At 39.8% G+C, this 25518-nt stretch overlaps 1 protein-coding gene across 1 annotated transcript in view; it reads right to left on the minus strand.

Moving 5' to 3' along the window:
- Window positions 1-25518, minus strand: part of THSD7A (thrombospondin type 1 domain containing 7A) — a 367936-nt gene that overhangs the window by 18629 nt on the left and 323789 nt on the right. The window contains exons 21-26 of the mRNA XM_070730018.1: window positions 18851-18984; window positions 16442-16595; window positions 11996-12137; window positions 7638-7753; window positions 3589-3706; window positions 559-704 (exon numbers count right to left, since the gene is read on the minus strand). Coding sequence (XP_070586119.1) covers window positions 559-704; window positions 3589-3706; window positions 7638-7753; window positions 11996-12137; window positions 16442-16595; window positions 18851-18984 — 810 coding nt within the window. The remainder of the gene's footprint in view (window positions 1-558; window positions 705-3588; window positions 3707-7637; window positions 7754-11995; window positions 12138-16441; window positions 16596-18850; window positions 18985-25518) is intronic.

Genomic DNA, 25518 nt, shown 5'->3' on the forward strand with positions numbered 1-25518 from the left:
ATTCGTTCCATAAGGGAGCTTGTATCTCGAGGCAACTCGTATCTGGAACAAGTTGTTTTTCCCTCCGAGATAACCAAAAGCAAGGATTCTTGCACCACCTAATGGACGCTCGGCTTGTATCCTGAATTTGAGCTCGGAAATAGAACAGAAATGTCTCTCCCCTCGTGGCTCGTATCTTGAAATACTCACATGTAGAGCAGCTCGTATCTAAAGGCACTACTGTATATACAACACTTTAGGCTTAACCATGTAAGAAAAATAAAGTCATGTCTATTTCCTAACCATAGAAAAAATCAAGTCATATATGTTTTCTATGTGCACATTTTATAAAAAGGTCTTATTTAATAAATGAGACAAGTGTAGATAAGATAGAACAGCTCACTAGTGAATTGTTCTATAGAATCTTGTTGTCTTGTTTAGGCCAAAGTGTAAGGCTGTCTATAGAAGTATATATAAATCTGCTTTCCCTAATTTGCCATTCTTCATATACTCCAGATGCCATAAATCAGAATGTATCACAATTGTCTAAGGATGAAAACCTCCAGGTATTAGTTTTACCTCAACTTTACATTCTTCCCATGAACTGTACTGCCATCGATAACAAGGTTTTACTGGGCAAGGCTTGAACTGCTCCATTTGTGAAGGGCAAGGTCTGCCATCACCTTGGAAAGGTTGAATGACTGTTCTCTTCCGTGTCATCCTTCCTTCAAAGCAAAGAAAAAGAGAGAGCATTAGTACTGATATTATACTTGTTTTAAGTCATGTCATTTCAGGTCATAAATCCTGCTTTAACTAGAAATGATGTTCTACTCTGCATAGCTAGAGCCCAAAAAATATGGCCTGGATCAATTAGATTAGTATTAGTAATTGATATTAGATTCAACTCACAGAACTCCCAATCAGTAATTAGGCTAATTAAAGTCCAGCATAGCTTGAGAATACCAAGTAGGGAAGGCTGGCTAAAAAAATTGGAAAGTCAAAATTCTGTTATGTGTCAGGTGTGACTATCCATAACTATCCTTTTCCCCCCCTCCCATTAGTGATCCAGAATCCCTTTTTCTTCTTCTGTTTTTTCTTCCTTACTGAGACAAAATGTACAGTGATGGGACAAATAGATGGATGTATTACAAAGCATATACATTTGTCATATTTTTACTTGTTTTGTCTGCACAGGGTAATTTGACCTCTTCTTGACATGAATGTAAACATTTCAAATATTGTCACCATAATAGACATATTGGGCAAATTTGGAGCAATAAAGAAATAATTGTTATACCCAATGCAGCTTTGACATCCACTGACAGCAGAGTTATCTGCCAATGCTATAAATGAATCATGCTGCAATGTTATCAGAGTTCCTATGATATCACAAATGAAATGAATCCCCAATTCAAAAGAAGAAAATAAGAATAATATCTATAATGCATTCTTGATTAAGTATCCAACCATCATTATACTTCCGTTGTATAATCCATAAACCAAAAAAGCCCCAAACCAAGCAAAATGAAATAATTGTGGATTCAGAAGCCAACTGATAACAGGGAATATCCACCTTGACTCCTGGCAGGGTTGGACTTCCCTTGAAAGGGTTGATTCATAATCTGGGCTTCTCCTAGAACCACCACTGCTGCAGGAATAGCACAAAGGCCAAAAGGGCCTACACACATCAGTTGTAACCATCCATCATTACACTTCCATTGTATAAGCCATAAACCAAAAAACCCCAAAACCAAGCAAAACGAAATACTGCCTTTATAATATAGATGTAAGCTACTTTGCAGAAAGGAAACATAATATCATCAGGAAAAGTTTCTTCCATTTTGAGACAAGCTTTGTATATTACATATACAGCAGTGTTTCTCAACCCTGCTAACTTGAAAATGTATGGATGTCAACTCCCATAATCCCTCAACCAGTGATTATTTGAAGTCCATATACCCACAAGTTGCCAAGATTGAGAAATGGGACAAAGAGATAGGTTCCCATGGTCATCCCACAGAAAGATGCATCCTATCTTCTATCCTCAGAATTAGAATTGCAAATCGTTCAGCACAAAGCTGGCAATATAGCAAGTTTAAAGGAAAGGAAACCAAATGTGCCGCAATCTAGCAATCTTTCTACCAAAGCCTCTACCCCTTCTTTTTCTTCTTCTTCTGATGACTGATTACTGGGCTCATTTATCAATCACCAGGAACAGGGACAGGGGTTTATCCCCTGTCCTGGTGCTTCTTGACTTCTCAGCGGCTTTCGATACCATCGACCATGGTATCCTTCTGCGCTGGCTGGAGGGGTTGAGAGTGGGAGCCACTGTTCTTCAGTGGTTCTCCTCCTACCTCTCCGGTCGGTCACAGTTGGTGTTACTGGGGGGTCAGAGGTCGACCTCTAGGTCTTTCCCTTGTGGGGTGCCTCAGGGGTCGGTCCTCTCCCCCCTGCTATTTAATATCTACATGAAACCGCTGGGTGAGATCATCCAAGGGCATGGGGTGAGGTGTCATCAGTATGCCGATGATACCCAGCTGTACATCTCCACCCCATATCCAGTCAACGAAGCATTGGAAGTGATGTGCCGGTGTCTGGAGGCTGTTGGGGTCTGGATGGGTGTCAACAGACTCAAACTCAACCCTGATAAAATGGAGTGGCTGTGGGTTTTGCCTCCCAAGGACAATTCTATCTGTCCGTCCATCACCCTGGGGGGGAATTATTGACCCCCTCAGAGAGGGTCCGCAACTTAGGCGTCCTCCGCAATCCACAGCTCACATTAGAGAAACATCTTTCAGCTGTGGCGAGGGGGGCGTTTGCCCAGGTTCACCTGGTGCACCAGTTGTGGCCCTACTTGGACCGGGAGTCACTGCTCACAATCACTAATGCCCTCATCACCTTGAGGTTCCACTACTGTAACGCTCTCTACAGGGGGCTACCGTTGAAGAGTGTTCGGAAACTCCAGATCGTGCAGAATGCAGCTGCAAGAGCAATCATGGGCTTCCCTAGGTATGCCCATGTTACACCAACACTCTGCAGTCTGCATTGGTTGCCGATCAGTTTCCGGTCACAATTCAAAGTGTTGGTTATGACCTATAAAGCCATTCATGGCACCAGACCAGAATATCTATGAGATCGCCTTCTGCCACACAAATCCCAGTGGCCCTTAGGTCTCAGAGTTGGCCTTCTCCGGGTCCCGTCAACTAAACAATGTCAGCTGGCGGGACCCAGGGGAAGAGCCTTCTCTGTGGCAGCCCTGACCCTATGGAACCAACTCTCTCCAGAGATTAGGACTGCCCCCACCCTCCTTGCCTTTCGTAAACTTCTTAAAACCCACCTTTGCCGTCAGGCATGGGAGAACTGAGACATCTCCCCTTGCCTATGCAGTTTTATGTATGGTATGCTTGTGTGTATGTTTCTTGTATAATGGGGTTTTTAGGCTTTTAATGTAAAATTGTTATTTTAGACTTAATATTAGATTTGTTATTACATATTGTTTTATCTCTGTTGTGAGCCGCCCTGAGTCTGCGGAGAGGGGCGGCATACAAATCTAATAAATAATAATAATAATAATAATAATAATAATAATAATAATAATAATGAACTAACCAGTTAGACCACAAGCCTGTGAGCACTCAGACCACTGAGACCAGTCGGATAGTTGACAGTTTACAGGACATTCCACCATGCAGGAGGTGTTCATATTCCAGGTTTTTTCCAGACCAAGCTAAAAAACAAAGAAAGATATACCAATCAATTATATCAGATAAAAGATTATCAACTCAACAAAAGCTAAAATAGTTATAAATTAATAATCACAAAAGGAAAAATTGTACCAATTCATATAAGGACCTAAATACTCTTGCAGGCCTTAAATAAAATTAATTAGCTTTCTCTTACAATTTATAGCCTCCTACAGTCCCAGTTCTATTTTATGGCCATCGTAAATCATTAGGATCATATTGACCAAATTTGGAGGCAAAGTGTTCATTTTCATTGGTGCAGTTTTTTTTAGAAAAGGGCTAAAAGAGTTTGTTAAAAAGCAGCTCTTCAGTGCCCTCTACATTCATGACATAAGTATTATTTTCCTGGGGTCAATAATATCTTCAATAGCAAAAGAAAATCCCTAATAAAATGTGATGCTATATGCAAAAATATCCTTCTTCCCCATTCCCATGTTCCAAGGGTAAATCGTTAGTGTGACCTCTGAAATCTCTGAAACTAGCAATAGCATTTAGCATTTAAACTTATATACCGCTTCACAGTGCTTTACAGCCCCCTCTAAGCAGTTTACAGAGAGTAAGCATATTGCCCCCAACAATCTGGGTCATCATTTTACCTATCTTGGAAAGATGGAAGGCTTCCAACTAAGGGATACGGTTCTCCTGATGACCATATCATTTAGAGACAGAAAATGCATTCATAATTTGAGACTAAGTATAATGCAAAATATTGCACATGAAAACAATATGATTTGATCAGAACACACACAAAAATATCATTATTCTAAATTTTATTCTAAATTTTTAAGAATTTAAGAGGATTCTAGAACTACACTTTAAGAAACATTGTTCTATTATATTCAGACAGTAGATATTTTGTACACAAAAATAGACTTATTGGTGTCTTGCTTTGAAACAGAATAACTTTTACAAAAGAACAGAAAGCTGAATATTAAAACAATGATTCTAAAATATAATGGGAAGTAAAGAAAATGGCTGTATCCTACTTATTTTAGTAGTTGATGTAAACATTGCTTTTTTAATGGGAGGGAATGATTATTCTGGTTTCCCACTTAATTAATTCCACCATTCCTTATAATTTCAGAAAAGGCATTCATGCTTTTCAAATAGCCATTTTAAGAGGCATGCATTGAATCCTATCTCATTAAATAAGCAACATAAAATAATACAACAGAAACCAATTGCCAAATATTGTTTGGAGACATATGCTATTAGATTTCATGCCAAGCACAGCAATAAATCTCAGCTCTCCAGACACGACACTTCACGGGACTCACTTATAGCAGAAAAGTTCACAGACACAACATGATTATGTATGTATTTCTTTATTGCAAATGAGGTAGAAGCTATATATACACAAAGGATCGGTCTCTTGCAGAATTCAGATATTAAACTCTATATAGTGGTACCTCTACTTATGAATTTAACTTGTTCTGTGACCAGGTTCTTAAGTAGAAAAGTTTGTAAGAAGAAGCTATTTTTCCCATAGGAATCAAATAAAGCAAATAATGTGTGTGATTGGGAAAACCACAGGAGGGTGGAGGCCCTGTTTCCTTCTAGGAGATTCCTAGAGGCCCCATGGAGGATTCTCCCAGCCTTTTCCGGCCCCGTTTCCTCCCAGGAGATTCCTAGAGAGGCCACATGGAGGCTTCTCCTGCGTTTTCTGGTTACAGTTTCAGAGGATCCGGTTTGTAAGTAGAAAATGGTTCTTGATAAGAACACCCGGTTCTTATCTATAAAAGTTCATAAGTAGAGGCATTCTTAGGTAGAGGTACCACTGTATTTTGCTTCATAGTTGAATTCTAGGACTTTTCTTTTTGCATTTTTGTGGTTGTGGGAAATTATTCTCTTTGTAGCCTGGATTGAGTGCAGATTGGGTTTGTCACTCCTGCTGCTCCTGGTGTGATGCGCGCACAGCATGTGCAGAAGCAAAAAATTGCTGAAAATTTGCGAGCATATGCGTCCGCTCATGAGATTTTGCTTCCTGTGCTTGTGCATAAGCAAAATCTCACTTGGACATGTGCACATGCATACTGGAGATGTGGATCTGCACGCATAGCGGAATTTTTCCTACCGGTGCAATCGCATCGACCATACTGGTATGAACCCACTACTGATTGAGTGCAACCTGCTCAATAGTTGTACAATGAGTATTTAAACCAAGACCATGCAAATCCCTTACACCCTAATTACAAATTTACACCGCCCATAGAAATTATTAGAAATCCAAAATATTTTGTTCTTGTTGAGGCTTTATAATAGATTTACTGCGTTTTCAAAATGCACAAATTGGTCCAAATACATATTTTTTAATAATGAACACAATTATCCTTTCAATTTGTAACTGGAGTGAATTTTTATAAAAATAAGAATATGCTGAAGGGAGACTAGGCAGCCTGAGTGAGAATCTTGCTTTTAAAAAAATCAGGAAAGCAAAACTGCATTCTTGTGGCTTCTAGTGCTTTTTCTAATCACCCAATCATAAAGAAAAAACAGTACAATTTTCTAACATTTTAAGTGGAAATTAAATGAATTCATTACACATGAATTTAACCTAGTTAATAAAACAATAAAACAATGAAAACTTCCTCAATCCCCAAACAACTTGGGAGAAAAGCAGAGAAGAGAATATTATGACCCACTTTGCTCCATCACTCAATCCATGTGACTTTTAATTCCCAAAAAATTTAATTGAGGTTCATGGCCACAAATCTACTTATTTCTGTTCCAAGATTTAAAAAGTGACTGATGATGCCCGCTGTGTTATGACTCAGTGGGGAACCTTCTGCATAGTAACTATGGTTATGCTTTTCAATACACTAAAAGAAATACTGTAATGTCGCTGTACTTTTATATTTTTCTTTCAACTTTTTTAAAGAAAAAACTTTCCTACCTTATGTCAGTTGATTCCGCTTCATAGCAAAGTACACTACCCTTGATCAAAATATATAACCTTTTGGTTTAACTCAAGAACCCCCAAATTCTTTAGCTCATCGATTCTTCCATGAATTTTCAAATTGTTCATTGACATACAACTATTATTAGCATGTTGCAGATCCCCTCAGCCAAGGAATTTCAGCTGGTGGGGTCCAGAAGATTATCCTTTTCTGCCCTGGCTCTGTCTTCTGGAATATTCTGCTCATGTTATGACAAACAGACTGGGGCACCAATGGTAAGGTGGCACACTGGAGGGATGGCTGATGGAATTGAGAACATCCTACCTTCTCCTATGTGCATCCCACTTTTTTACTCTCCTTTCCATCCTGTTTAATTTTATTTTAGACAATTTTTTAAATTTAAGATCTATGTTTACTGTTTTATTGTTTTATGCTGCATTTTATTCAATGTCTTTAGGCTACCTAGAGTCAATTTTGGTGAGATGGGCACATAAAATTTGATAAATCTGTCAATATGAAAATAATTTAATAAATAGTATCACATCAATATATTAGAAGGTATTTCTGCAGGCATTTTTGTTTCAAATTTACAAAAAAACGCCAAATAACTTACAATTGGGAAAATGACACCCAAAAAGACAGAGACAGGGAGAGAGATAAAGAAATGCATCATTTTGGTAAAAGAGCAAGCAATCACAAAAGAATCACTCCAGATTAAGTACAATGATGACTATTCCAATTAAGATTTATTATACTTACTCAAACCTGATGGCTTATTGTTCCCAAACCATTTTTTAAAGAGTTGGGGAAAATAGCCTATCTTAGGGATCACTCACTTAAGCAAAAAGAAGGAATTAAATGACAAAAATCATTTTTGATTTTGCCATGATTGCAGGGAACATAGCAGTCTCTGAATAGCTTTGAGAAGCATGTGTCACAAGATTGATTGCATGCACTGAAGAGAAAGATTTATAGATGATTGTTTTCAACCACAAAACAAGGGAAAACATTCACCCACCTTGTCACAGTACAACAGGTCAACTGACTTGCCATCACTGCGAACACAATCAAGCATTCTTGTTTTGATCCCAATGCCACAAACAGCTTTCTCACTTAGCTGGCATGTGCTCCAGTCTTGAAAGAAAGGGAAGAAAAGAAGAATGGTAGTCAGTGAAAAAGATCTCCTGTGTGTTGTACCAAAAGGCAACAGAATGCAGTGACCTGCCCTCCTCCCTCATATTTTCCTTCGTTTTAAAAAAATTCAGATGATTTACAGCAGTGTTTTTCAACCAGTGTGCCACGGCACACTAGTGTGCCGTGAGACATGGTCAGGTGTGCCGCAAAGCTCAGAGAGAGAAAAAAAAACAAGAGAGAGAGAAAGAAAGAGCAAGAGAGAGAGAAAGCAAGCAAGCAAGAGAGAGAGAAAAAAAACAAGAGAGAGAGAAAGAAAGAGAGAGAGAAAGAAAGGGAGAGAAAAAGAAATAGAACGAGAGAGAGAGAGAAAGCAAGAAAGCAAGAGAGAGAAAGAGAACAAGAGAAAGAAAGCAAGCAAGAGAGAGAGAGCAAGAGAGAGAAAGAAAGAAAGAAAGAAAGAGGGAGAGAAAGAGAGGGAGGGAAGGTAGGAGAGAGAAAGACGGAGGTAGGGAGGGAGAGAGAGAGAAAGAGAGCAAAAAAGAGGAAGAGAGAAAGAAAGAGGGATGGAGAGAGAGAGAAAAAAGAGGAAGGGAGAGAAAGAGGGAGGGAGAGGGAAATAGAGCGAAAGGGAGGAAAAGAGAGAGAGAAATTTTTTTTGTCCAAACTTTTTTTAGCCGCCTCCCCTCCCCACTCAATGTGCCCCATGGTTTTGTAAATGCGGCTCAAAAAAGGTTGAAAATCACTGATTTACAGTGTATTTCTTGTGTCAGCCTCCTAAGGACACAAGGAGTGATGAACACAGCAATGAAATTAATACACACTGAACCAGCCTCTCAAATATGAAATTCTGGGCAACCCATTGCACTGATCACCTTGTAAGATTGCATAAAATCCAGAAGAGCACAACTTCAAAGCCCATTATAATTTTTAATAGGAGAACTATTATCTATATTTAATTAATGTGCTTTTTAAATTAAATTAGATCTAATCCAAATTTTGTTATGTCTCCACACAGGTCCACCTATTTCTCAAGGCTAAGTATACTTTTCTAAGTCTAGCAAAGTTCTTAGCTGGAAAAAGAAATCGGGAATCCCAACCTTAGGCAATATCTGATTTTGACTCTCAAAGATCAGACAAAGAAAATGGGGGAGAGGTATCCCATGTTCTGATAGTGAACTTTGTTCTCTGTCTGTGAATTCAGATCCAAAATGAAAGTTATTTCAGATCCAAAATAAAAGATACAAAAGGAAAGTTAGGAGATTTTGGGCAAACTTCAAAATTTGTGGAAATAACCAACTCTAGTGATAGTCTTTGATTTATGAGCATTCATTTAACAATGATACTAAATTACAACTGTTCCGAAAAAAATGACTTATGACCTGTACTTGCAGTTATAACCATTCCAAGCCACATAATCACTATGATCACAATTCAGAAACTTGGCGAAATGGCTCAAATTTATGACTCATTTCAGTATCTTGATCAACAAAAAAACCAAAAAAACCTGCAGCAAAAAAAATGTCCATCAGGAAAGTTGAATTCACTTAACAACAGGCATAAAAATTATGGCAAATTCAATTCTGACTTGACTTTTGATTGCAATCAATCATAACAGAAAATCTGGTCCCTAGTGATGGGCGAACCCAACGGTGTTCGGGTTCGGCAAGTTCGGCTGAATTTTACGCAAAATTCGGCCGAACCCGAACCGAACCCGAACTCGAACGGGGACTCCCTCCCATGAACAGATTTCGGGGGCGGAGCTTTGACGTCACCGTCAGGTTGCTAAGGATGCCAAGGTGATCACTTCCTGGATTCCATGGAATCCAGGAAGTGATCACCTTGGCATCCTTAGCAACCTGACGGTGACGTCAAAGCTCCAAACGCCGAACATGACCCCGAACTTTGCCTGAACTTTGGAAAAATTTTGTGTTCATGTTCGGCATACCAAACACCGCAAAATTCGGTATGGACCCGAATTGTGCGGGTTCAGTTCGCCCATCACTACTGGTCCCAAAGGTGGTTGTAAAAGTAGTTATGACTTTTTTAGTTAGTACTTTTATATGGAGGAAGATCATCAAATGTATAGATATATGTTTTTGGAGGGAGTCCAGATAGCTTTATTGCAGAATGAATGAACTACTTACCAGATGCAGAATAGTAAGGGAATTAGGAGGTGGAGATGTAATGGAAAACTATCAGATAGATAACCAGGCTATAAAAAACGTTTGGCTATTTGAAAAGAGAATGTGTCTGGTAAGCTGCAATTCAGGTAGGCCTCAAATTACAAAAGTTCATTTAGTGACTGTTCAAAGTTACATCAGCACTGGAAAAAGTGTCTTATGACTATTTTTCATAGCATACTCATGATCATATGATCAAAATTGGCAACTGATTCATATTTATGACCATTTGCTGTGTGTAGAGTGATTATCAATATCTGCGAAAGAATGTGGAATACCTGTCTCTGGTTGATATTGATCAATCTACTTACCATATTTTTCAGAGCATAAGACACACCTTTTTACTCTCTAAAAGAGGCTTAAAATTCAGGTGTGTCTAATACTCCAAATATAGATTTTTTCCAAAGCTTTTTTCCCCAGCCCTAACTAGGTGCTAATAATCTTCCTAGCTCTAACCTTGCGGATTCTTTCATTGTTACTCTCTGCAAAGAATGTTTTCCAAGCCCTAAGTCTTTGCAGGGTTTTTTCATTGCTCTAACTTACGCCAAATAAGTTTCTTTCCAGGTGCTAACGATATTCCCAGCTCTTACCCGCTTGCAAGCTCTTTCATTGTTACTCTGTGTGAAGAAGGTTTTCCAAACCCTGTCATCGTAGGTTTTTTAAAAAATTGCTTTACTTGCTCTGAATGTTTTGTCCCAGTCTTAAGGGTGCTAACAATGTTCCCAGCTCTTATTGGCTCTTTCATTGCTACTCTCTCGAAATAAAGTTTTTTAAAGCTTAACCAGGGAATAAAATAATGTGCTGAAGCTGACCAGACTAAGTATGCTAGCCAGATAAATATCTGGTAAGCAGATTCTTTCTCCTTTTTTCCTCCCCAAAAACTAAGGTGCGTTTTATACTCCTGTGCGTTTTATACTCCAAAAATACAATATTTACTCAGCCTAATGTAAAGATTATTTACTCAGTTTAAGGAAGTGGTTATTTACTCAGCTTCTGTTTATATAAATTAATTAAAACTCTTCTGTTTGTCTAAAAAGTTAATTAGACATTCTTCTATTTAGTTAGCAATCATATCTTGATATGATTTGTCTGTACACCATGTGTCATATATTAACCATTTAGCCTTGCTACTAAAATAGTAAAGTTAATCTTTTATACTTTTATACACAAGAAAATTGTTATAAAAATAAACTGCAAGTCCGAGAAAGGCAGAGAGCTTCTGAATACTGGGGCAGCTTTGCTCAGAAAGATTTCTTTCTGCTGTAATTACCTTTAAAGCCCTACATGGCATTGGACCAGAATACCTTCGGAACCGCCTTCTACCGCACAAATCCCAGCGGCCAATAAGGTCCCACAGAGTTGGCCTTCCCCGGTCCTGTTGACCAAACAATGTTGTTTGGCGGACTCCAGGGGAAGAGCCTTCTCTGTAGCAGCCCTGGCCCTCTGAAACCAACTCCCCCAGAAATTAGAACGGCCCCCACCCTCCTTGTCTTTCGCAAGTTACTCAAAACCCACCTGTATCGCCAGGCATGGGGGAACTAAGACATCTCCCCCAGGCTTTTTATTTTTCATGTTTGGTATGTATGTGCTGTATGGTTTTTAATTGTTGGGGTTTTTATTATTAGATTTGTCCCATTATTACACTGTTTCTTATTACTGTTGTGAGCCGCCCCGAGTCTTCGGAGAGGGGCGGCATACAAATCTAATAAATTATTATTATTATTATTAATTATTCTTCCTAACTTGGACAAGCTTTGCTCAAAAAAAATCATGTCTTTGTAACTATCATTCCTACAGCTATGTCTTAAGGTCATGACATCACCTTTTGCTACCTTCTGATAAGCAAAGTCAATGGATTTTCAATCACTTAACAATCAGGTTGCTAACTTACCAATTGGCAGATTCACAATTAAGGCAAGAGAGATCATAAAGTGGGACAAATCTCAATTAACAAATATCTCACTTAGTAACATAAACTTTGGGCTCAATTGTGATAATAAATCAAGGACTGCCTATTTTTTTTCCAGGCTGCAATCTACAAAGACTTAATCAACATCAGTACCTGTCATGTTGTAATCATAGTGATAGCAGTTTTTGTTCAGATGACAAGGCTCGGTCTCCACTGTAGAAGGACAGGCCTTTCCTTCCTGAGGCAGCCTTAAGATCTTTGCTGAGCGTTCTCTCACACTGCTTCCATTACAGGGCTGAGAAAAGAAACCATACATCCTTTTACTTTGGTAAAAGTAACATCCTTAATACAAATTCTTTAAGGCCAAAGCATTTAAAAGAATTGGGCTCAAAATCCGCACTCACTTACCATGTTTTCCTGAAAATAAGACCCTGTCTTATATTTTTTTGAACCCTGAAATAAGCGCTTGGCCTTATGGCCATGCATCAAAAGCCCAATTGGACTTATTATCAAGAGATGTCTTATTTGGGGGGAACATGGTAGAAATCTATTAAGTGAATTAGAACTCATAATTATGTTTAAAAGATCTGACCTCTTTCACAGTTAGTGTGAGCATAATAATGTAGAAAGTGATACACTGATCTGCTTAAATATAACATTTAAATGTTTAGTGTATGCTTTAAATCAGGGGTGAAATATGATTTTCTATCGGTTCTGTGGGTGTGGCTTGGAAGTAAGGTAGGTGTGAGTTCAGGTGGGCATGGCCCTGTGGTCATGTGACTGGGTAGGCATGGCCAGAGTGCATGAGGTCAATTTAGCAGTCCATTTTGCCAGGGAGCAGGGGGTTGGATTAGATGACCTCTGAGGTCCTTCCTTGCTGTGCTGTTTCAAAGCATCCTCTGAAGCTGTGTCTATAGCCAGCCAGGTTTCTGGTCCTCCCTACCTCCCTCCCTGCATCCCTCATTCATTCATTCATTCATTCGTTCACTCACTCACTCATTCACTCATTCTTTCTTTTTTTGTGGGAAGCAACTCCTCTACCCAAATAAAATATTACTCATAATAAAAGGCTCACAGAAAAACAAAGAAAAACCAAGCTGCTAACAAACAACCTGCTTGAAACTCATTTCACATTCCTGCACAATAGATATAATCAAATAATCTCCAAATAGAAGTGTGATGGTCAACCTATGGCACATGTGACATATCTGCTAGCATGTGAGCCTTTATCCTAGCTCAGCTCCAGGATGCATATGTGTGCCGTCCATATGATTTTCAGCTCATTTGGAGGCTATGGGAGGGCATTTTCAGCCTCTGGAGGACCTCCAGGGGGGTGGAGGAGACTGTTTTTTCCCTCTACAGGCTCTAAGAATGCCTTGGGATCCTGGAGAGGATGAAAAACAGCCCTACTGGGCCCAGAAAATGGAGCAGGGAGTCATGTGCACATGCATAGGGGGCAAGGCATGAGGGGGGGCTTTGAATCATGGGTGTGGACATGTGCACATGTGCACACGCACAATAGCACATGCTTTAGGTACCCGAGGGAAAAAGATTTGCAATCACTGGTATAGAAAGTTTGGCCTGACGTTTGGCTCCATTCACATAAGCAAAATCCATTCAAGGCATATTTTGAAATTTCCCCATGGCAAGATTTGGCAACTAACAAAAAACAGTAGTAGAATCAGAATAAGCAGTCCAACACCCAATATATGACACAGGACAAAAGTCATTTAGCCACAATGGGAATCACCCAAACCCTTATAGAAACACAAAGCTCGTATTGCACAACCCCCAAATTTTCAAAAACACAGAACCATATAAGAATCCTTCCTTTTATCCACTGCTGAATGTCACTTCACTTCTGCAATTGAAAACCTCATTCCAAGCAGTTTCCGAAAACCTTTCAAGCAGGAATCTCCAAAGTTTGCAATATTAAGACTTGTGGACTTCAACTCCTCAGCAAGCCATGTGGCTAAGTTTCGAGACTTTAGATTTAAAGCGACAGCATTTTTTTTCTTCTTTGCCAAGCAATCGCCCAGCTGGAAAGTGATTCCTGATTTTTTTCCCTTCTAACACGTCTCTCTTTCTCTTTTCCCCTTCCCTTCTGCTCCCTTGTCTTCCACCTCATTCACTCCCTCCCTTCCTTTCTTTCAGGGAAAAAAAGGCTTTGAAAAGTTTTTTAAAAACCCAGGAAGTGATGTTGTTGGGGCTGGTGGGCAAAGCCTTATGCTGTCATCCTGGTTCTCTGACCCAGCCACCACAACTGCTACCTACTTGCCCAAAGTAGATTATTACTTGCCTACGTTATTAATGATCTAGAACAGGGATGTCAAACTCAAGGTGCTTAGATCCGTCCCGAGAGGTGCCTGGAAACAGCTAAGGACCAGCCTGTAGTGCCTCTGCAGGGAAAATGAAGCTCCACTTTCACTTGCGGGGGGTTGCAGGAGGCCATTGCAGCCAAATACAGAGCTCTTGAGTGCCACAGGCATTCTTTCCGAGCTCAGTTTTCCCTGGCAGAGGATTGCAGGAGGCCACCACAGCCAAAATAGTGCTTGGGAGCTTATTTTCACTGGCGGAGCACCAGAGATGGCCTGCTACCGGAACAGTCAGGTGCTATGCTCTGGTAGTGATTTTTGGGATGTAGACGTAGCTATGCTTCCCCAACATGTGCCTGCACGCACACCCCTGTGCCCCCTTGTGAGATTTGGCTTCTGTGCATGCGCAGCAAGTGAAATCTTGTGTGAAGACATTTGCGTGTGAGATTTTGGTGATTTTAACCTATTTTTTGCTTCTGCATATGCGCAAAAGCAAAAATACAGTCATACCTCGTCTTACGAACCTAATTGGTTCCAGGGGGAGGTTCGTAAGATGAAAGGTTCGTAAGACGAAACATTGTTTCCCATAGGAAACAATGTAAAGTCAATTAATCCGTGCAACAACAAAAAAACCCGCAAAAAAATTGGCAACATCCAGGAAGGAGTGGGGCCAATGGAAATTCTCCCTTCTGCAGCGTCATCGGTCTCCGGGCAGACTCTCCCTCGACTTCAGCCACGAAGCCACTTCAGCCTCCTGAACCCCGAACCCGGAAGTTCGGCAAAAGTTCGGCGTTCGGAGGCTCCTGGGAAGCCGCCCAGCTGTTTTAAAAGGTGACCGCCGGGCCTGGGGGCTTCCCAGCAACCTCCTGAACCCTGAACTTTTGCCGAACTTCCGGGTTCGAGGTTCAGGAGGCTGAAGTGGCTTCGTGGCTGAAGTCGAGGGAGAGTCTGCCCGGAGACCGATGATGCTGCAGATGGGAGAATTTCCATGGGCCAATGGAAATTCTCCCATCTGCAGCGTCATTGGTCTCCGGGCAGACTCTCCCTCGACTTCAGCCACGAAGCCCCTTCAGCCTCCTGAACCCCGAACACGGAAGTTCGGCAAAAGTTCGGGGTTCAGGAGGTTGCTGGGAAGCCCCCCAGCCCGGCGGTCACCTTTTAAAATAGCTGGGCGGCTTCCCAGGAGCCTCCGAACGCTGAACCCGGAAGTTCGGGTTTGGCGTTCGTAACTCGAAAAAAGTTCGTAAGAAGAGGCAATTTTTTTCCTGAACCCCGGGTTCGTATCACGAGTTGTTCGTAAGACGAGGGGTTCATATCTTGAGGTACCACTGTATTGGCAAAAGTCGCTGAAATCCCGCTCGCGCACACATCCCCATGCAAGATTTCACTTGTTGTGCACATGCAGAAGCCAAATCTCCAACCAACAGGCACGCCCACACCAGCTTCAGCAGGTGTACCGATAGCGCCAAAGACGGCAGTCCTTTGCTGCAGAGCACTCAGCCCAAACACAGGTGCCCCTGAAATGAATGACATTGAGCTAGCCATGCCCACACAGGCCCCCTGAGGTCAAATGCAACCCTGATGTGCCCCTCAATGAAATAGACTTTGATACTTCTGACCTAGAACATACATAACACTAAGCAGGTTACAGAGTCAGGATTAACAGCAGCAAGCTAAAGACTATAGTACGATGGCTCACTTCTGGCTTAGTTGAACTTTTAGACTAATTACAGTTCAATGGTTGTAGTGCCCATCTAATTTTTCTAATTTAAAAGTAGTTTTAAAACTGTAGAACCTAGATTCAATGTGAGAAGTCTTTCGAATATTGCAAAGGGAAAAGTTGAAGATCTATGTGTACAGAAATGTATCACGTACATATATATAAGCTGAGATGGGAATAAATTAACAGTTTTTAGTGCCAAACTGTATTACTCTGTGTTACTAACATTTCCAGCAATAGCCAAGTGAACTAAAGAAGAGAGAACCAATCTATAATTATTTACCCCAATATTGTGATAAGACAATTGACAGAGAAACCACTCAAGATATACAGTCTCTAGAATCTTTAGTTAAAAAGGAACAAGAAGGAGTTAATATGAAAAATCCCCTTATTTTCAAAGATGATAATCAAATACTCGATGGTTTTATTCTATGGCTTAATAGAAAGGTATATTATACATAAAAACATCTAGCTGGGTTACTGGCTAGGCATTTCAGAAGAAAGTATCTTGGTCGATTTTGATCTGGTTGGACAAAAGAATCTTTATATTCTTAAAGGTCTTACCAAGGAACACCTAGACCATTGGCCCCACTCAGATATGACACAGTCTTCTGGACATGGCAATATGCATTTTCTAGCACCAATTGGCATCTCTTCTTGATCACACAGATAGTCTTCCACAATGTCTGACGGACCATCCACAGTGTTTTGCATGCATCTGGAAAGATAAAGCCCTTAGATGTAGTAAATGTAAAATTATGTAGCTGTAAATAATTATGCAATATATTTAGATCCATCCTATATAGAAAGGTTTCTGCTGAATTAAAGGGAAATATAAAAAAACCTCAATAGTCTTAGTCTTAGTCTAAAATAGTTTTTTCCGTTTATGTAATCTAGCATTCCCCAGGCAACATTTTATCCACATGTTATTTTTTCAGCTTTTTCACTGAACAAGATTCCAGAAACAGAAACTTAACCAGACATACATTTTCAATTTGCACACTTTGAATTTGAATTTATCCCAAATCACTTGAATAGATGAAGCCACTCTAATTAGGAAAGAGTATTAAACTAGTTTAAAAACTATAGCCAAACTTGATTATAATGAATTCCATGTCTGTTTTAATTAGTTAATTACACAATTCATAGGGTGCCTGACTAGAAGAGTCATTAAAAGTAAACTAAAAACTAAAAAACCTCCCTAAAATTACAAAAGAGCTAATGGACAATTTATAAGACAACAGCAGGAAAAATTTTCACAGAGCCTAGGGCCAGGGCGAACAGCTAGGTTTTCAATAGCATCCTGAACACTATTAGATGGGAGATATTTTTGCTTCTGCGCATGCCGAAACACAGGTGCACCTGTGGCTTTATGCACAATTTTGCTACCTCCACTGGTGCAGAAGCAAAATCGCACTGGCCCTGCAAGCACTTACGAGCCGCGGTGGCGAGTGCAATTTAGCGTTCTGGCTAGTAGCCCACTGCTGCCACGCCACATCCAGAGAACCAGTTTTTTGAATCCCACTACTGATTCCACAGGATGCTGGTATTTAAGTGATGGGATGCAAAGTATGTCAAATTTGCCAATCACATTAGATGGATCAAACTACTGGAGATAGGCAGTTGCTCAAATTACAGGGCTTTATGTCATGAATGGCTTTATAGATGATTTATAATATATTGAATTACACTGGAAGACACCTGGTAATCAGTGCAGCTTGCAATACAATGGGTATAACAAGATGCACTCAGTACTGCCTGCTGTACCAGCTGTAGCTTCCAAATAGCCTCCAAAGGGCAGCCCTATGTAGAATAAATTACTCTAATCTGTTTGTGAAGTGTAGTATGTCCTACTCCAGGAAAGGGCGTGTTTGGTATATGAGAGGTCTATGTGTGTTTTTAATCTAATTTTTCAGGCAAAGCAATTGTCTGTACAGTGTTCCCTCGATTTTCGCGGGTTCGAACTTCGTGGAAAGTCTATACTACGTGTTTTCAAAAATATTAATGAAAAAATACTTTGCGGGTTTTTTCCCTATACCACGGTTTTTCCCGCCCGATGACATCATCTGTCATCGCCAAATTTTTGTCCGCCTTTAAAAAATATTTTTAAAATAAACTTTAATAAATAAACATGGTGAGTAATAATCTAAATGGTTGTTAAAAGAATGGGAAATTGTAATTTAGGGGTTTAAAGTGTTAAGGGGAGGCTTGTGATACTGTTCATAGCAAAAAATAGTGTATTTACTTCCGCATCTCTACTTCGCGGAAATTTGACTTTTGCGGGTGGTCTCAGAATGCATCCCCTGCGAAAATTGAGGGAACACTGTATATTTAAATACCATTGATCAAAATATTTTAATGTTAACATATAGATAGAAAAATATGAAAGAAATTAAGCTTTGGGAGATCAGCTACAATATATGATGCAGCGGCTTATCTTTTGTTTGAGTTAGTGACATCGTATTTGCAAATATATCCCCAGTACATATTGAATAACAACTATTAAAATATAAATAAAACAGGATTTGAAGACTGCAAGACTTTAAACATCCACAAGCAGCAGAATTGTTATTTACAGGAACATAGTATCAGAAAATGCTCAAGGAAATAAAAGCTTGATTCAATGTAATCTCAAGCCACCAATCAATATTGAAACAGGAATATGGAAAAGTTCTTAGTTACAGTATTTCTGTTTTGCACAGCAGAAAGAGGATGTCATGAAGCATTCATTGTCTGAATTAATCAAAGGTTTTGTACTTGGTGGCATAGCTTTGAAGGGAATCTGACCTAATGAGCCTGCCTATAGTAGGGAGTCCATAAAGTTTTCTGAAAGCTTTCTTATTATGACATAGGCTTAACAAACCATTATTTAAATAAGCATGCCAAATCATTATTTAAACAAGCATGCCAAACCTTGCAGATGGAAGTTGCTCTTCCCTCCAAAGTGATAAGTCTAATAAAAGTTTAACTTGCCTCACTTTTCTGGTTTGCACACCCACTCCACAATTCTCCTTTAAGTCCACATTAGTCACTTTGCAGACACTCCAGGGTTCAGTGACTCCTATATACTGACCACAATCACTATGGCAAGGGACCACTTCGTAAACCTGGAATGCAGAGACAGAATAATCAGCTTGCTTTGTGTGGAGGATAACTGGCAGAACGGAACTGGAACAATATTGTAACTATCATTTATTTAAAGTTACGAGGCATGCATAGCAACATTAGCAAGCAAGCATAGTTGTGCATGGCAATCCAACAATGCTTAGATTTGTTGATTAGATTACAGATGGGAAGAATTTCAAGGCATTCACTCTGTTTCTGAATTAGTTTCACTTTTATGAAACCAATTTCTTACTTTCCCTACAATCCTTCTCAACTTTGTGTTTCCCAAAGGCATAAATCCAGTTCTTTTAGGTGCATTGAGTGAGCCATCAAGTTGAGCAATACAGCAGCAAGATTTCAATATCTTTTGTTCCTTTTTCACCTTGTGCAGTTAAAGGAACAAGGAATCTATAGGAATTATAGGATTTCTAGCAAGATGATGAAGAATCAACTGTGATCTTGGCACCTGTTATTTCCTCTTGGATGTTACAAGCGCAGTCTCACATTTATTTAGTATTCATTATTCCACTTTTACTTGCTCAATTCTACTTGACTTTAGCAACATATGCATTTATCTTCAGCCACTTACAGATCCATAAGATTTTTACTTGATTGAGGGTTTATTGTTCTTAGAAATATTAGTATTTAATTGATTGATACATGACTCTTCAACATTAAAAGTCATGATGTGCAGATTGAGCCATGATTTATATGAATATGTAAATCATTACTTATTCAAGTGGAGTCGAGTCCATTGGCTCACACGTAAACCATGATTTGTAAGCCATAACACATTTATAGCTAAATAAATGTCTTTACAGAATATAGGAATCCAATTTTTGTATTACCTATTTGTTAAATTTATTATTTAATATGTTTTTAAACAAATTAATAATTAATTAAAGGACTAGTAGAATAATTATTTATTACATAAATAAATATTACCCATTTTTGAATAATTTGAAGAAATGTATTGACTTAAAATATGGACTAGGATAGATACTATATCTTTGGTGGGCTAAAACCCACTGAGATCAAGTTTTCCTCATAATCATTCTGTTGGAGACCATTATTCCTGCTGTTAAATGATGAGGTGGCGATTTATATATAACCTTGGATTTACACAGGGCTATAACGACATTATATTTCCACATGGCCTTGGGATTCAACAAACTCTGATTTGGTATAGACATTGCACTTAAATTAACTATTGACTAAATGGAAATGATAATACAACCTATCCCTCAAGATCTGATTGGATGTAACAGTCTGAATTGGGGGGTGGTTTTTTATTTTATTTTATTTTGCTTGGGTCTCATCACTCAGATGAAATTTAATATGCAGGATGATTTGCTAATAACTGGTATTTTTAAACAGGTACAAATGGGATAAGTGGAATAGGAAACGGAGACCAGCTGCAAAGAGAGGGAAACGTTCTTGGTTGTATACAAAGGGTCTATCATGATGCAGACTTATGAAATTTCCTGGCCTTTCAGAAAAGATAAATAACTGTGCTTGTACTAAACAGCATTATCAGCATCTTCTTCTGGTCAATTCTGAGTAAAGATTGGGTGTGACTGAAGTGTCCTGATTAGGTCATCTTGTTAAAGAGGCATTTTGAAGTTTGAATCTTGTTTACCAAAATTAGTCATATGAGTAGGAAGGACACATGAACAGAGGACCCCAAACTTGTCAACTTTAAGACTCGTGGACTTCAAATCCCATAATTCCCCAGGCAGCATGGGTAGCTGAGGAATCCTAGGAATTGAAGTCTTCAAGTTGCCAAATTTGGAGACCCCTACATTACAGCTTTCGTCCAATGGGTTCTTCACAGATCATATCCAGCTATCAAAGGCAATAATGACTAATAATAACAATGCAATCAATTTTTCACCCCAGTTATAGGATTGCGCCTTTCCCTTCCATTTCCCCCAGGCAAAAAATGGTGACTAATATGAAGCATTTTAAATCAGCATTCAGCTAGACTCAAAGGAAAGCTAAAGCAAAAGACAAACACTGCACATAGTAATTAAATCTGATCCAGAAGCATGCGTGATGGATTTGCATCTGTTTCACAGCTTCTTACCTGAGCCTGGAACAGGTGTTGATGATGAGCGCAAGGGAATGAGCAAGGTAAATAAAAAGAATAGTTAGGAAGCAAAGCATATTCACAAAAACGCAGGTGCTTCAGTTTGGTAAACTGATTCTCCTAACAAGGAATGGTTATTGTAAATACAGATATTTTTGTGGGGTGGGTGGGGGTTGCTTATGACATTTTATATCGAACTATGCTACCTTTTCAAAGTACAGGTAGTCTGTGACTTATGACCATGTTTTGTTCCATTTTACGACCATTCTTGCGAAACACTGTAGATGTTAAGTTAGTAACACAATTATTAAGTCAATCTGACTTCTCCATGACTTTACTTGTCAGGTGGTCACGAAAGGTGATCACACGACCGGTCATAAACATGAGTAAATTGCCAAACATCTGAATTTTGATCACCCAACCATGGGGATGCTACAATGTATGAACAATGGTCATATGTCACTTTGTTTTTCAATGCTATTGTAACTTCGAACCGTCACTAAATGAACTCTTGTTAATCAAGGATGACTTGTATTGGGTGAAAAGTGATATTGGTAATACTGCTTTTCTGGCTATATCCTTTTTTTAAAGCTTATTACATAATTAACTTTCAGACAAGAGGTGCTCTCAAAGACTAAGAATATTTCCAACTGGATTTTAATAGAGAGCGTGAATGCTTTTGGAGTCTTTATTTGCTATGCTTCGTGAAAACAAAAAAGAAAAAAAAAATAACAGAAGAGCACAGTATGTCACAGCTCCAAAAGTATCTTTTTCCAAAACATGTTGCAAGCACATTTACTCTGTAAATGTATTTTGTAAAAGTTAATGGTTTGTTTCATATTCCAAAGACACACTCACATTTTCGTTTTTGAACCTGTTGCCTTGCATTTGTATTAGATTCACTCAGTTCTGCAGTAGTGGAAGCTGCTGTCCCAGCACTGTGCAGTGCATCAGATTTGGAGGGTGGGGTTAAAAAAAAAAGCTCAAAAAAGCAGCCATGTATAAAAGGGACAAAGTTTCAACACATGACTGTTGCTGTCATCTTCCCTTTTTTATTCTCCTTTCTCCTTTCTCTCCGATGGACAACCCTAAAAGTTATTCTAGTTTCAAGTTTCAAGTTTTATTGGATTTATATGCTGCCCCTCTCCGAAAACTCGGGGCGGCTAACAGCAATCATAGACAATATACAATAATAATCCAATACTAAAAGCAAATTAAAACCCCTTAATATAGAAAATAAAACACACATACATACAAACATACCATGCATACCATTGTAATGGTCTAGGGGGAGAAGAAATCTTAATTCCCCCATGCTTGGCGGCAGAGGTGGGTTTTAAGTAGTTTACGAAAGGCAAGGAGGGTGGGGGCAATTCTAATTTCTGGGGGGAGTTGGTTCCAGAGGGCTGGGGCCGCCACAGAGAAGGCTCTTCCCCTGGGTCCCGCCAAGCGACATTGTTTAGTTGACGGGACCCGGAGAAGGCCCACTCTGTGGGACCTAACTGGTCACTGGGATTCGTGCGGCAGAAGGCGGTCCCTGAGATAATCTGGTCCGGTGCCATGAAGGGCTTTATAGGTCATAACCAACACTTTGAATTGTGACCGGAAACTGATCGGCAACCAATGCAGACTGCGGAATGTTGGTGTGACATGGGCATATTTAGAGAAGCCCATGACTGCTCTCGCAGCTGCATTCTGCACGATCTGAAGTTTCCGAACACTTTTCAAGGGTAGCCCCATGTAGAGAGCGTTACAGTAGTCGAGCCTCGAGGTGATGAGGGCATGAGTAACTGTGAGGAGTGACTCCCGGCGAACCTGGGCGAATGCCCCCCTCGCCACAGCTGAAAGATGTTTCTCTGCATCTGTACCAAGCTGACCACTCAGGAATTCTGGGAGTTGAAGCCCACTAGTCATAAAGGGGCTAGTTCCCCACCTCTGGTCTATACTGCGAGAATCTGAAAGTGTGTCTCATTTGAAATAACATGGAATTGAGACTTGAAGCAAAATATTGTAAAAGTTCCTTATTTATGTGATTCTTAGATATGTGATTTCGCTCCTCTTTTACTCCCTAAGGGAAGGACCATTCATTGTCCACCTATGGCAGTGATGGCGAACCTATGGCACGGGTGCCACAGGTGGCATGCAGAGCCATATCTGCTGGCACATGAGCCATTGTCCTAGCCCAGCTTCAGTGTGCATGCATGTGCTGACCAGCTGATTTTTAGTTCACACAGAGGCTGTGGGAGGGCATTTTTGGCTTTCAGGGAGCCCCTGGGGAATGGGGGAGGGCGTTTTTGCCCTCCCCTGGCTCCAGGGAACCCTTTGGAACCTGGGGAGGGTGAAACACTAGCCTACTGGGTCCACCAGAAGTTGGGAAACAAGCAATTTCCCGCCTCTGTGGAGCAGGCGGAGATGTTTTTGCCCTCCCCAGGCATTGAATTATGAGTGTGGGAACTCAGGCATGTGTGATAGCATGCACCCACACTCTTTTGGCACCCGAAGAAGAAAAGGTTCGCTATTATTGACCAAAGTCCTTACTTTGTTCCTTAGCTGGTCTCTTTGTCTGGCAGCTCTGCGCATGTACACACTGGGAGCAGGCTCCATCTGTTCATCTGACTCACTGATGTTGGACTCTAAAGGCAGCTGATAAATGTCAGACAGCCCTGTCCCCATCTCTGCCTCTGCTGCAGAGCACTAATCAGAGCATTCTCCAGACTCCAAAACTGGTCCATGTTCCTCCACAACCTTCTCATTGCCTTAATCTTCTGCCAGCTCCATTGGCCGCTGGTGGACCACTACAATGTCACACTGCTGCTTCGCAACCTGCACTGGTTACTTGTTTGCTTCTGGATCAATTCAAGGTATTGGTTATGATCCAACCTTGGCATGGATCCATGTTACTTAATGAACCACCTCATCCTGCTAGGATAAGACTACCCCACTCATGCAAGTAAAGGAGCCCTTCTGTAGATCCCATCAGACTTCTCTTCCATAGCACTGAAAAAGTCCTGCCCCCTGGGATGAAGTTTCTTTTCTTTCACGCCATACTACTGTCCATCTATAAGAGTCTGAAGAACTACTGTCAGTTGGCCTGGGAAACCAATGGGGGAATATCACATTGGAGGTGTCTTCTAGATCAGGGGTGTCAAACTCATGTCGTAATGGTGGTGTCACATGACATATTGGGACTCTTGTCCCCTTCACTAAAATGGGTGTGTGCATGGCCAGCGCCTCAGGCATTTGCCCCCTGGCCGGGAATTTGACAACCCTATTCTAGATTAATAGAAAAATCCACTTCCCCCCCTCCCTAGGAACCCTAGTTCCTTCTCTATATTTTAATTCATATTTGTGTACTTTTTATTTTAGGTTTCATCACTTATTATTATGTTTTTATCTCTATCATTTCACATTCTACTGTTGTAAATTGACCAGAACAGCCCCACAATAAGATGGGTGGCAAATAAATTTAATAATAAATATTGTTTTAAAAAAATCCTCAGTTTTCCCATTTTGAATTGCAGCTAGCTATAAATCTGTTTATTATTGTCAGAAACTTAGCAATAATAAAACAAAATTATTTAAACACTAAAAAAAGAGGACCTTATTGTATATTGCTTTTCCTTTGCTTTTCACTTTAAAATTAGTCACCTACTTCTTTGGGTTTAATAAGAAGCGTGTTAGAAACATAAAAGTTTAAATTCAAAATGAATATATAAATTAAATATATAAATTCATAATGAATATGTTCAGCCATATGCCATCTTTTAATCCTGTATTTTTCTTTCAAAGGATGCTACAGTCTCTGCACTGCTTTCACTACAGTCACAGGCTTGTATACAACTTGATTTCTTTCAATTGGAGGTAGGACAAGTTAATTATATTTTCTCTGCAGCTTGGCTCTGCCATGAGTTAGAGAATAATTGCAGATTTAACAAAAAGAGATTTAGCAAATAATCTAAGCTTTCAAGGTCACCGAACACTTTTCAATGTAGTGGGTACACAATCACCCTATTTTTTTATGATTTGGAGCAGGGGTGAGCTCCAACTTACCTCGATAACAGTTTGCTCTCTCCCACGCTGTGTGGGCACACCTTGTGGGCACACACGAATGCATGCAACCTTCCCCCCAAAAAATAACCCCCCAAAAGATGGTGTGCATGCACAGTGCTGGAACTCAACTTCTGTGCATGGTCAGAAGGGGAAAAAAATTGAAAAAACTTTGAAAAGAATTTAATTTTTTTAAAAAAAACAAAAACATGGCACTACACAAGGACCGGCACCAACTGATCTGCTTTGGCAACCCACTACTGGTTCGGGCAAATTGGTCCAAACAGAAGGAACCCACCCCTTGATTTGGAGGGATTTAAAAAAGATTTTGTTGCTGCTACAATTGCTGCAGCAGCAATTTCTTTGTGTGATCAATTGCAATAGAAAAAGGTAATAGGAT

This window comes from Erythrolamprus reginae, chromosome Z (genome assembly GCF_031021105.1).
Source record: "Erythrolamprus reginae isolate rEryReg1 chromosome Z, rEryReg1.hap1, whole genome shotgun sequence".
NCBI lineage: Eukaryota > Metazoa > Chordata > Lepidosauria > Squamata > Dipsadidae > Erythrolamprus > Erythrolamprus reginae.